This window comes from Sparassis crispa, assembly GCF_003851025.1.
Source record: "Sparassis crispa DNA, contig_000007F, whole genome shotgun sequence".
In the NCBI taxonomy this organism is placed as follows: domain Eukaryota; kingdom Fungi; phylum Basidiomycota; class Agaricomycetes; order Polyporales; family Sparassidaceae; genus Sparassis; species Sparassis crispa.
The window spans coordinates 488,256-502,337 of NW_020939754.1; the positions used below are offsets into that span (position 1 = coordinate 488,256).

At 46.7% G+C, this 14,082-nt stretch overlaps 2 protein-coding genes across 2 annotated transcripts; one reads left to right on the forward strand and one right to left on the reverse strand.

Moving 5' to 3' along the window:
• Positions 1 to 37: 37 nt before the first annotated feature.
• SCP_0801630 (hypothetical protein) lies at positions 38 to 1,848 on the forward strand (the record flags this gene model as incomplete). Its single annotated transcript, XM_027760755.1, has 2 exons — positions 38 to 1,402; positions 1,459 to 1,848. The coding sequence occupies 2 exons, from the start codon at positions 38 to 40 to the stop codon at positions 1,846 to 1,848; spliced, it is 1,755 nt and encodes a 584-aa protein (XP_027616556.1).
• Positions 1,849 to 12,514: 10,666 nt separating this feature from the next.
• Positions 12,515 to 13,774, reverse strand: SCP_0801640 (hypothetical protein; the record flags this gene model as incomplete). Its single annotated transcript, XM_027760756.1, has 5 exons — positions 12,515 to 12,727; positions 12,790 to 12,961; positions 13,022 to 13,378; positions 13,435 to 13,687; positions 13,744 to 13,774. 5 exons carry the CDS (start codon positions 13,772 to 13,774, stop codon positions 12,515 to 12,517), a joined length of 1,026 nt encoding a protein of 341 aa, XP_027616557.1.
• Positions 13,775 to 14,082: the final 308 nt, after the last annotated feature.

Genomic DNA, 14,082 nt, shown 5'->3' on the forward strand with positions numbered 1-14,082 from the left:
GTTTCCTCTCCCTCCATCCACGGCCTGTCTTACTGGCATGTCTTTCTTTCGCAATCGCCGCCAGTCTCCACAGCAGTCTCTCCAGGAACCAGGGAGTCCGAAGCCTGCGTCGGTCGTATCGCCAACGCCAAGCAGCACTGCCAAAATCAGGAAGCGCCTCACTTCGCTCTCGCTCGGAGGGATCAAACGCACCAGGTCGACGACCCACAAGCACTGCGCTGCGCCCCCAGTTGGTCATACTGTCCAGTTTCCGTCAGGGTACGCGCGATATGGGAGCGAGTCGCCATCGCCCACTGCGTCACTCGATATCCGCATGCCCACGGGACTAGGACGTCGTGCGAGTTTTACAGAGAAGTCTGAGCAGGAGCAGCAGGGCAGGGCTGAGCGATTGCGGCAGGAGAGGCCAAAGACTACTGGCGGCATCAGTGCGCCGGATCTGTCGCATTCGTCCCAGTCGGGTGCGGGCATGTTGCGATGGGTGGACGCGCTCACGGAGGATGTTACCAAAGATGACGGGCCTGCGATAATGCGCATGCCTGTCGACCTGTTGAACGTCATGTTCTCCTACATGTCGCGCCAAGAACTCGCCTCGCTTGCTCTCGTGTCGCGGATGTTCCTCCTGCCTGCATTGCGCGCGCTGTACAGCAACCTGGACTTATGGCACACCGCTGATTCGCGCGTCGAGCAGTGTATTGCACTCCTTGCATCCAAACGGTCGTTCGGGGGCTATGTCCGTCGATTTGTGTGTCGCAAGCTGCCCGCAACCAAGAATGGTGCGGTGTCGATGAGCACGGTGACCTTCGCCATCGCGTTCACCAACATGTACCAGCTAACGTCGCTCACCATCCCCCGGTTCGAAGCGCATCTCCTCCTCCACACAACCTTCCGACTACGACGCCTAACGATCCTCGCGGAGTTTATGTCGTCGGACGAGTTACGTGACTTCTTCTCCTGGCTGGTCAGCCAACCTGCACTCACCTCCCTCTCGCTCCCCAACCTCGTCCTGCGTTCGCTACTTAACAGAGAGGACTCTGGCAGCCCCTCGAATGATACCACACAACCATCTGATACCCTAATGTGCCCCTCACAATCATTTCCCCACCATCTACTCTCACGTCTCACACATTTTCATGGTCCCCCAGTATTGGGTGCAGTACTTGTTCCAGGGCACCCTGTCGCGTCCGCGGTCTTGCGCATCCGAACTACGCTGTACGAGGGACTGCGGCCCTCTGCGATCATGTCCGCACTCGCGCGGTCCAGCGCGCCGATTAAGCGGCTGTCCATTAAAGCCACCTCTAACAAGGTCGACGCGCGAACGTTGGAGCGGATCTTCATGTCCGCTGGTGCGGAGCTTGGAGATAGGCTCGAGGTGCTCGAGGTTGACTGGGTGCTCGAAGACGAGGTACGCTCTTTCCGATGTTCCCTCCTCACACTGCGCCGTCTGAACCTGCAACATAGATACTCTACAAGCAGATCCTCTCTGTGCTCCCGCGCTTCCGCTCCCTGCGCACGCTGCGATTGCACCGTGGCTCCCCACCCCCACCGCCGAGGTCGCCTCCGCCCACATTCCCGCTACCACCGACGTCGCTCTCACCGACGAATATCTACCCCTCCCCGCTCCCGTCGCCAAACTCACCGCTCGGCAGCCGCCCGACGACCGCGAACAGTATGTCGCTCGACATCCCGCTGCCGCGCGCGCACGAACGCACGCACCTCAGCGCGTGGAGCCGGCACTGCCCCTCGCTGCGCTCGGTCGTGTTCCTCTCGGATGCGGAATGGCGCATCAGCTTGCGCAATTTGGCGGACCCGATGTCGATGTATGCCTTCGTCGGGTTCGTGGCGGATTGACCGCGCCTGCCGGTATATATCTATCTATTTATCTGTGAGGTCTTTTAAATTTACTCACTCGTTGATTAATATTTCGATTATAATGTTATCGGTGCGTAAAGCTTGCCTTTTATTTCGCTGGTATCGCAGCCTGTGAGCCAACAAGGGGATACGCTTGAGGAGTAAGTGGAAGAGTGCGCTCATACGCACGATGCCAAGCAGTGCGGACTCGTCCAGGTGGTCAATCATTCTGGTAAGACCTTCATGTGAGGCTCTGGAGGATAGACGACGCGAAAATACATTTCGCAACTGAGGGAGGATCCTTCGACGTTATGGATCACCAAGGTACTTTGCTCAGATATTTACTAACTTATACTGCTCTACAATATTTGCCTGCGAAATCAAGACTCGACTGGGTTGCATCTGCGACGAAATAGCGGACACCCGAGTTGCGATGCACCGTCGCACGGATATTTTCTAACAGAGTACGCGTCTTGGCCTCATTCCTGCCGTGTAAAATTAGCTTGAAGCCCTCGTCAAACAGCTACGCAACGGCATTCCCAATTCCGTCCGTCGCACGGGTGACTACGGCGTATACGGGACTAGGCGGGAGGGCCGCGCTGGAAGACCGCGAAACGGCATGCGATTGGGATGGAGAGGGCCACGCCGATGACAGCGAAAACCTCCATCGTTGTCAACCTCGCAGCAGACAATTAGCGAACGTTGAAGGAAATGAATATTAACCTCTCAATCCACGTGGGAATAGCAGTCTACTTATGGTCGGAAATTAAATTAATTAAATGACGCGATCGGTCACACGGGTCACGGCTGTACTAGTACTGTCACGGTGACAGCGACCTCACCTCTGCTGATTCAGTACTTGCTGAAGAACATGAGCCTGTCAACCATTAACAATGATGTTGTGCTCCTTATCATCTCATTTTTCAAGCCATACGATGCCCTCTCTCTATCCGAGACCTGCCGCCAATTCCATGTCATCGCACTGGCACAAGCAACCCCCTCGGTCGCTCTGAGAAACCACCAGCAATTGACTGCTTGCTGCATGTACATGCTTAGTGGTCCGTCGAATTGCATTCATTATTTGGAGGTCCCACAGTCACTCTTGAGAAACCGCAATTTTACCAATCCACGGACCTTCTCGAGAATGCTCAGGGTCTTAGATCTATCACCATCCATCATACAGGGAGTCTCATACTGAACGAGCCGCGCATCGAGTCAGTGGCGCACTCGCTGCGCTCGAAGGAATTGACGACGTTGTCCTGCAAGAGGTCGAAAACGCCGTGCACCAGATGCTGTCTAAGTGCGCGAAGTCTCACTTTTCTGCGACCTTGAACACCGTCTGCATCTCTCTCAGCTGCCTCTGCAAAATGCAGAGCACCTCACAATCTCGTGCCGTCGTCGATGACGACCAGCCGCTGTGGGGACGTTATGCGGGACCGCAGTGGCTAGCGTGTCGACATATTGAACTTCTGTTCATCTAGATACCTCGGGCTATCTTCGTGCATGCATTTCCCGACCTCCAGCGGGTGTGGTGCTAGGCGGCCGATGTCTCCCGGCCAGCCACAGGCACCACGCACAGTTCGCCAATCTTCTGGCACTCTGTCGCCCCATCCATTTTGTGACTCTGCAGGTCTCATAGGTGGACCCCATGCGTCCCGCAGCAGAGATTGAGCAAGCGCTTGGTGTTCTGCTGTGTGTCCGATCCGCAGTACTCCGAGTCTGTCTTGTCATCTACCTAGAACAGTCGGTACTTCTGTGGCGGCGCATCGTCGAGCTGTCCTCGCAGCTCTAGTACTTCGATAAACAGTTGCGCGGATACCGCTAAACGGACGTTTCGAAGTGGCTGGTGAGCATTCTTGGTGGTCGTGACTTCGAAGCGATGTCGAGTTGACCGTCAGTCTGCGGCAGGCTACCATACCCCCTCTCCTTGTCCCGCTGGACGTGGTCTGCATCCATCTCTCTATCATAGATCAGCAAGCAGCACCAAGATAAGCTGCGAGACACGCTCGCACAACATATGTCCTCGTTGCGCTACATCGCAATCGATTGCTTAGCCTCGGATGATGAAGTGTATGCGTGGTGGAGGGCGGCAGGTGGCGGAGATGCCGCACGAGGTTGGCGATGCCCTCTGGCGTTCTGCTGCGTGATAGCAGATCGCAACGCGAGATAGCGGTCTGTCCGTGCATGCGATCTTGCAATGGTTGGTGGAGATGTTGAGAGGCGGGACGCGCTTTCGCAGATTCAATCGCAGGCAATATACCACCATTGTACGTGCCCATTCCGGTTTCCGCATGTTGCAAGTAGTACAACACATTTTTTAGGGTGGTGCGTACCTTATGCGCAAAGACTGCGACAGAGGTACGACAGAGGAAGATAATGGGTTAAAGGCTGTCGAAACTCCATTCCTCCTCCGGATTGACCACTTCTCAAACCGCAATGCATACTTCTGCTGTCTCTGACACAGTCAGGATATGCATGCGAGTTGCGACGCAGGAAAAAAACTTGCAAACAATATTCCCCGACTCCAGGAACTGGAGGAGGGCTTTGGCAAGGGGAAACGGCAGACGCCTCTGCGAATGAAGTTGTGCGAAAACAACATCAGTAAATAAGTTGAGTAATAACACTTACGATTTGAGTCTTGACTCCGTCTAGGGTTCCGGTCGCGAACGTCGCTGTTGCACTGGACCTGTCGACACTGTTCGAGTGCAGGTCTATTTACGTAAGATCGCGCTCGCGAACGTTCCGCCCTTGCGCTCGACCTGCCCACGGTGTTCCAGCGCAGGTCTATTCACGTAGGATGGCGCTCGCAAACATCACGTGCGCGCTCGATTTCTCGACGATGTTGGCGCTGCTGGACGACGTTACACCTCAGTGTCGCTCCTCGACGAGTCGCTATACGACATCATTCTGTTTTGCATGTGAGTGTATTCTTCTTCTCGTATTATTACTAATCTACTGATTCACCACTAAACCATGTAGAATCTACGTGGACCTGCTCTCTTGAAGACATAGTTTTCGCGTTTTTTGCGACTGTTTCGGACAAGTGTAGCTGCAAAATAGGTGCGTCTATGCTTGTTGACTTGTTCAAATGGATACTTACAGTTTAATTTGCACGATGCAGTTGCTATTTGTGATACTGTGTTCACAGTTTTGCAGTGCTGTTTTGATTGAGTTCGTGTCTAAGCACGTTAAACATTTCGTGTTCAAGCACGTTAAACATTTCGTGTTCAAGCACGTTAAATATTTTGTGTTCAAGCACATTAAGTATTTGTCTTCAAGCACGCTGTTCAAGTACACTAAGGATTTGTGTTGAAACACCTTTAAATCTTCGGACTGAAGTAGCGTAAGCGATTGACTTTAGCCATGGCAGATTTCAATCCCTCATGGTTCTATTTGTCTGATGAACAGTATTTGCGTACACTCCAAAGGTTAAGTCTTCATACTCTGCAGTCTGCAGCTGTGTCATCTCACTGTTTAATACCTCAGAAAGACCGTAACAAGTCTGAGATTTGCAGAAGACTTCTTGTTGACTTTCAATTGAGTCGTGCATCTGTTGCTATCATGTCCAATGAAGATGTAGCAAAGTGTCTGCATGGTGATGATCAACTTCTCAAATCCCGGTATGCTCTGCTCAGTGCTCTGTATATTAAATTGTATGGTGAACCTGTAGCACTAGCAATACGTTCTGCGAACTCTCCACTTTTTGAGGAACATCCATTAATTGGATATGCCATACCGCCTGTAGAATTATGTATAGAATTACCCTGGTTTGTCACTCCAGCTAGTGTTCTCATTCACCGTTTGTCATCTGTGTTAATGCGAACACTTTATAACTATGGTATTACGTTTACAAACCAATTGCCAGTAAAACGTCATGCACGTTGCACAGTTATAGTTGAGCATATTGTTGAGTTGTCCCAGTACTTATTCAAAGTTGAATCTTCAAAGTTTTTGAATACTATCTTGTGTCATTTACCATTCTTATCTCAGAGTGAGTTATGTAGTCCTCGTAGTGAACTGATTTTCAAGCTACTAAAGTCAAGTGTTCCATCTGAGATTTTTGATAAATTAAACATGGAGTCTCATACAAACAGTGATGCAAAGAAAGAGCAGCGTAGAGTTGAAAAGGCGTTAAAAATTGAACAGGACAGTGCAGAGACAAAAGCATATATTGATGCATGGCCACAACTTGTTCCTCACAATGTGATTCTTAACTGTCTGAACAATTATTACACTCATACTCAGTGGCATTCACCTTCAATTTGTGCTGTATGTGCTCGTCAGTCACATGAGATTCATATTTCTGAATATAAGATGGATGGTTTACTGCGGAATGAGCAAGTATTATCTGCATTCCAAATCACAGATTCTTTCATTCTAGAAAACTGCGTAGTTAAACAGAATAGCTCTGAGTTTGTTTTTAAGGACTCAAGGTTAGACAGCTGTATGTTGGATAAGAAAGGGCTGACTTATGATAATGGCATGGTCACAGCTATCAAAATTTGTTCGAGCTGCTATACAGCAATACAACATCGTACTACACCACAATATGGCTTAGTTAATAATCTGTATCGTGGTTGTCTGCCTGAGCAATACAATGATATAACCTGGGTTGAAGAAATGGTTTGTGCAATCTACCGTAGCACTGCACATGTCACAAGAATTTACCAGTCATCTGACCCTGCACAGCCAAAGGTGTTTCATGGAAACACATGTGCACATGATTTAAATGTTGTTTCCACAGCATCAGTGCTTCCAAGAACACCTGCCGATGTTGCTGATATGCTTACAGTTGTTTTTATTGGTCCACATAAGTTTAAGCCTGAGTACGTAGGAAACATGTATCGTGTGCGGAAGCGTAAGATTTGGAGCTTCTTACTGTGGCTTAAGAGTCATAACAAGTTGTATAAACATATGACTTTTGATCTGTCTGCACTTGATATGTATCCTGAAGATGATGTGTTACCGGGTCTTAGTTCACGAATTGTCGAAGATCACAGAATGGATACTACACTTATATTTCAAGATGAAACGGCAGGCTTTTCAGAACATCCTGCAGAATTATTTGCCAAAAGCTGCCCTCTATCAAATGAACCACAACTCATGATGGAGAAAATGGGCATGTCAGATCCAGAAGGAGATAAACTTAGTGGGAGAAGCTTTACTGCTGCGGCAATAAGAAGTATAGTTAATCCAACTGCATCGCAACCTGATCTTGTAGTTCATCATGGTATGCTGCCTGTCTCTGAATACAACAATCCTAACTTGTTTCCAGGTATGTTTCCAACACTATATCCATTTGGCATTGGTGGGTTTGAAGATCCTAGTAGGCCAAAGCCAATAGAGTTTGATACTCAGGTCAACTACTATCTTGATCTTGCAGACAAGGCATTTCGGTATCATCACATGTTTATGTTCATTGCACTTAATATATGGCAGCGTCGCTCTGCTCACTTACACACACACTTTGCAGTACAAAAGCCCTACTTTCAGACTATCGCTAGAAGATTAGTCACTCTTTCACCCTCCTTGCTTATGTCAGTCTCTAACCATCTTGAGAATGAAGGTAAATATGCAGATTTGACTGACCAGCAAAAAGATGCATTAGACTTGCTAAAGCATGTGAACACTATTGGTGGACATATTCCTGGTTCTTAAGCCTCAAAAATTCGGGTCAGAAATGAGATACGTAGCTACTTTGGTTACTTTGGCATGCCACATATTTACATGACCATAAATCCTTCGCCTGCACATAATCCAATTTTCCAAGTCATGTATGGTGACACTACTGTAGACTTGGCCAAACGATTTCCACTAGTTGTGCCTGCACATGAACGTGCTTTGCGGCTGGCCAAAGATCCAGTTGCAGCATGCGATTTCTTCTACTTTTGTATACACACTATATTTGAAGACCTCTTGGGCTGGGATTTTTCTAAGAGACACTCCAAAAGGCAAGGTGGAATCTTAGGAAAGTTGCGTGCATTTTATGGTACACCTGAATGTACTGAGCGTGGTACACTGCATGGTCACTTTGTATTATGGCTACTTGGAGGTCTGAATCCTTCTGATTTGCATGCTAGGTTGTGTGACAGTCATGAGTTTGAATACCGATTTTTCAGATACTGGGAGAGCATTATATTTCATCACTTGCCTAATATTGATATGCAAGTTGATCAAACGTACGAACCTCGTATTGAACGACCACCACAACCACCTATTGTTGGTGAATCGGCACTCAATATTCTGAATGAATGGGAGTCAGTGTTTGTCACTGAAATTAAAAAATGTGGAGAAGTCTTGCAGCATCATCAACACCGTAAAGTCTGTGAAAAATACGGTAATGAAGGTAAATGCAGATTTTTATTTCCCCATGAGGTTGTTGAGAGCTCATATTTTGATCGTAATACTAACTCTGTCATTCTGATGTGTAAAGATGCAAATGTGAACTACTACAATCCATATATTCTGGTTTTTTGCAGACATAATCATGACATTAAATGTATTCTTTCTGGTAAAGCTGCGAAGGCTGCAATGTTTTATATTACAGACTATATTACTAAGGTTGACCTAAAAACCTATCAGATGCTATCATTGTTATCAAAGGCAGTAGCAAGTTTACCCAGTGGCAATGACCAATCCTCGCAATTGACTAGTTACAGTACAAAAACCTTACTAAATAGGTGCTTGGCTCAATTCTTGCATCAACAACAGATCCACTCTCAGCAAGCAGCCTGGTACATATGTAAGAGAGGCGATAGTATTTCATCACATCCTACAAAGCCCTTGCTATCTATTTTGTTACTGCTTTATGTCAAAGAGCATTATTCATTTGCTATGCAAATTGAAAGTCAGAGTGGTGAGGATAATCATTCTGATGCTGATGACATAGAAGAGTGTACTATCAATATTAAAGTGAATAAAAATGGACAGCTACTCGAACGGAACCAAATTGATGATTACATCTACAGACCAGACACTCTTTCTCACTTAAACTTCTATGACTTCTGCAGATACTTCACATTAGAGTCTAAAACAGCACAGCATAACCATCATACATCAGATGATCGACTAGGTGTACTTCCACGTCTTTCTGTAAAGGAACAACATCCTCTTGCAGATACACATGTACTTGTTGAGCACTTCAGTCCAATGCATGTTGACTTTAATATGGAGCATGTTCCACGTCCAATTGGTACACTGATCCCTCGCCGTGAAAATAGTGAAAGGTATGCAATATTTATGCTGGCACACTTTAAACCATTCAGTGATACAGTTCCACTTGTAGAGTACAGTGACACCTTTCAGCATACCTTCAGTGTATATGACTTTAGTGAGTTCAGCAAAACCAAGATGCGCAACTGGGAGGCAGCATATGAATGCGAAGATGCAAGAGACAGTGAACAGTTGCGCAAGCGAGCGACGCTGCTAGCAGAATCACGTCACTTGACAAAATCCATGTACTCATCTGTTACAGCAGACACAGATGATGATGTTGATGTTACATCACATGATAGACGAAGTGCAGTCAATGACTTTAAGATACAGCAGTTTGTCTCTTTACTTGAACAGTGCAATTGGCTCCATCACAACACTTATCACAAGATAGCTGCACTATCCACTGTTAAATATAATATAACCCACTTGCAGTTGCAGAAGTGGAAGTCAGCCCTACATGAGCAAGAGATGCAAGTAATGCAGAAAAGATGTAATGCTGGCAACATGAGCTCTCAGTTTACTCTCGAAAAAACTCCTGCATACACTGAGTATTACATGACGCCTACAATACCAGAACAATTAACCACATCCACAGAAGCCCCAAATATCAGTGATACTACTGCATTAGTTGAACAGTCCCCAATGAAAGTTCTACAGTCTGTTCAGACATCCTACAGTTTAAATGCTAAGCAGGCATGTGCCTTTCAGATTTGTGCAAAACATTTTATTCAAAACTATGTAGTCAAATCAGACACTGTAATGGAACCACTGTACTTGTTGCCCACCGGTCCCGGTGGCACAGGCAAGACGCATGTTGTCAAAGCCTTGAAAGAATTGATGACATACTTTGGCTGCTTATACCAAATTCGTTTTCTTGCACCTACCGGCTCTGCTGCTGCTCTAATCGATGGAATGACAATTCACAAAGGACTCGGTTTGAAGATACAATCAAAGACAAAGGGTAAAGGCAACAGGCAACTGGGCGAAAGTGAACAGGACTATACAGTAACAATTAGTGTTCAAAATCGTACAGTATTGCGTGATGAATGGCAGCGTGTTGAGTTTGTACTTATTGATGAAATCTCACTGGTTAGCTGTCAGTTACTCTCTGAGATAAATCATGCATTACGTTATGCCAAAGAAAAACCAGATGTATGGTTTGGAGGTATTAATATAATTTTTGCGGGAGATTTTTATCAATATCCTCCAGTAGGTGGCACACCGCTATACACACCTATATCAGCATATGCAAGACAGACATCAGATGAACTCAGCAAGAGGCTTGGTCGACTTGCATGGAAGCAAGTAAATGCAGTGGTAGAGTTGACTGAGCAACAACGTATGAAAGATGATCCTGAGTATGGTGATGCAGTCAACAGATTGCGAACACATGAATGCACAATGGGAGATGTTGACCTATTTAATACACAGGTAGTTAAGTCAGCGACCCATCTTGATGGCCTTCAAATAAAAGATGATGATGATGATCCTACAGTAATTGTCAATACCAACCTGCTACGACAAGTTATTAATACTGAAAAGGCACAGGCAAACTGTGATGCAGACAATGGTTTGAGCTTAATAATATGCACAGCGGTCGATAAGATTGATGGTCAGGTACCTGAGAAATCCATTCGTGATGCACTTCTGCGGCTCAATGTAACACCACTTACTTCTGAAGGTGCCCTCCCAGCATTCATTTCATTATATGTAGGCATGCCTGTGGTACTACGCAGTCGAAACATCTCCACAGAACTTGGAATCACCAATGGTGCTCAAGGCATAGTTAGGCACATCTCGATTAAACACTGTCCTGTCAGATACACATATGCAGATTGTGTTATAGTTGAGTTTCCTACAAGCAAGGTACATCTGCCTGATTTGCCTTCAGGCTATGTGCCTATTGCTCCAACAACATGGCGGTTTACAACTACACTTAGAGATGCCAATGGAGATACACAAAGGTACCAAGTTACCCGACTGCAACTCATCATACAACCTGCATTTGCAGTCACCGGCCACACGTCGCAAGGCAAAACACTGCCTAAAGTACTTAACAACATGACTGAGGGCGGCTTTGCAGCCTACGTTGCTGCATCGAGAGCACGCACACGAAATGGCCTATTCATCTCAGAGCCAGTAAAGTTGGAACAGCTAAACAAGCCTGTTTCTGCTGACCTATACCATGAGACACAGAAATTTAAAGTGCTTGAGCAAAATACTTTAATTCACTATGGCTTTAAAACAGGATCCCTCGTACCTTTGCCAAATCCTGAAAGTGAAGATGACATCTCCACAAAGTCATTTCATGTCAACTTTAGTGACAGTAGCTCACAGTCAAAAGGAACCAAACGGAAAGCCTCACAAATGGAAGAATCAGGGATTTTGCCATCAATGTCAATGCCACATTCTGACTCATCACCATACATGTACAAGCATGGTTGCCAATGGTCATCCACAGACTACTCATGTGCATATGATGCCACATTTATGTCACTTTATCACAGCTACTCTCAACTGAGCTCTTCTTTGCGTGCAATGTGGAAGAATCAGTCAGCTATTGCTAGTCTGTTGGTCAGTTGTTTTGAGAATCTGAGCCCAGACTCCAGTGCCGAGCAGTTTAACATGCAACGTGATTTTCTCCGAGATTTTCTTAGTAGACGATCACCTATGGAATATCCAAGATATGGTCCACAGTTTGCCTCTGCAGCAAGCATAATTGAATGTGCATTGGAAAACACCACTAACAATATAGTCACGACCATACAGTGTCTTGCCTGTCATCAAACACGCCCAATCACACTAAGAATCCCATCTGTTATTGTGTCCACCGGCATGCAGTCCTCTGCTGAAACTCAAACTATACAAACTTGGTTAAGTAAGACCATGACATCATCCATTGTGCATGCAAGAAGATTAGTATGTCAATGCGACAGTGAAGTTGATCATAATATAAGCAACATTACACCACCGCCCATCCTATACTTTGAATATCCGTCACAGGAACATACAGTTATCACTCCCATATTTGATCTGGAATTCAATATGCAGACCACCTACTCATTGGCAACTGTAATATACTTTGGATCTAGTCACTTTACAGCACGTCTCCTCCACTCTGACAACTCAGGATGGATATACGACGACCAACAGAATGACGGTGTCCCACAATATGAAAACAGAATGGATACCGATGACCTTACACCACTCCTTACACTCGACGGACGCTGGGCGCACATCCTCGTGTATACATCAAATGGTCCATTCAATCGAATCAATTGAATCAACAAAATATTGTATTATTGCCACCATGACACTATACCTATTTTACTGACTTTATTACCTGATCGACACGATCTTCATGCTCAGATGATCCTTTCATTTGAATTTTTAAAAGACAGCCATACCATCAGTATCTTATATCATATGACTATATGTAACAGTACTGCAACTATCCCACCGGCTTCATTACCTGATCTACATCATCTGTCTTGTCCAATACTGTCAGCGAATTCAAGTGTTGTTCAGTACTGGTTAAAACAGAAGGCACAGACTGGAGGTAAGAGAACCGTCTCTTCTTCGGAGCCTTATCTCCACCAGTGTTATCAGCTGCCGCAGCAATACGCATCATCGACAAGTGCTCTGACTCGCAGTCCGCAATCAGCTATAGCCACCATTAGAAGTCATTTTCTGATAACAAACAAATGCGGGCAAACGCCAACTCACCTTCATCCCCAAGCGACTCACGATCATGACAGTGTCAAGTCGTGTAAGAAACTTGCGACCTACATTTGCCCCATTTGGACTCACGTGCTCACGAAGCCGAAAGTTTACTGAAAGCTCAACGAGCTCACCGGCACGCACCATGTCAAGGGATGACTGCACAGGAGTAGACCACCTACATAAACACAACATCACCTCAAGCAATGCAGACAGATGATTTCATATCATGACATACCTGTCGTCATACTCACCCTTCAGCTCCATGCATGACACGACATTGTCTGATGTCCACGAGAGCCTCCCACCAGCAACTAGCTCTGCCAATGCACCATACGGGTCAATAACCATGTTCAGATCGGCACTGTCAAACAACGGTGCTTCCACCATAGGCGTGAGCACACGTGTCTCTGCAATAAAACACGGCATGGCGCCAAGCCAGACATCATCAATTACAGATGTCGTTCCATGGCATGCATGCATTTCCATGAAACGTAAGATGTTTGATCGGGCAGTGATGGCTCGCCGGAATGCAGGACCTTCACTGGCAACCACAACAGTCTGCAGAGCGAGGTTCGGATTTCCCCTCGGCAGCCTAGATACGAATCAATCACATCGGCAAGCAGCTTGTGAACTGCAGAAGTGACAAACCTGAATGAGCGCCTGAAAGGGGGCAGAAGACTCATCTGAGAAACAAACCCAGACACACGCAGTGTAACCTCCTCGCGCGAGCTTCGCCACACCAGGTACAAATACCCACCCGAACTGACCTGAACATCAAATTGACGCTCAACTGTCTCGAACTGATCGTACGTCTCGAGCAGGAACTGCGATCCCTGTCCATCGGCACCCATTTCCGGATTCGGCGCCTTCGTACGTGTGGTCCACTCGTCGAATAATTTCACTGACCAAGATTCAGCCATCATCCAGTCCCATCACGAAAACAGAAACTTGACGCACCACAATGCGCATCCTGAAAGACCTTTGCCATCGTGTCAGAACTCAGGTGAGCCTCCAAATTCATTTTGATCGAAAGCAGCAAGATTTTTACTAAACTTTATACACCAGTGTCAATTGCCAGCAAGACACGATCAACGAGCAAGAATGAACACACCGGTGGAGGTAAGTAGCCATCCACAACGACCGACGCTCGCCCCCGCACGACAAACCGTTCGCGCATCAGATTCAAATCTTACCGTCGCGCCCAGCTCATTGTGGACACGCGCCACTGCTGCGCGTCAAATTCGGCGCACGTTCACGACCGCTCTAGCCACATCTCCACCACTGACACGGACGGTC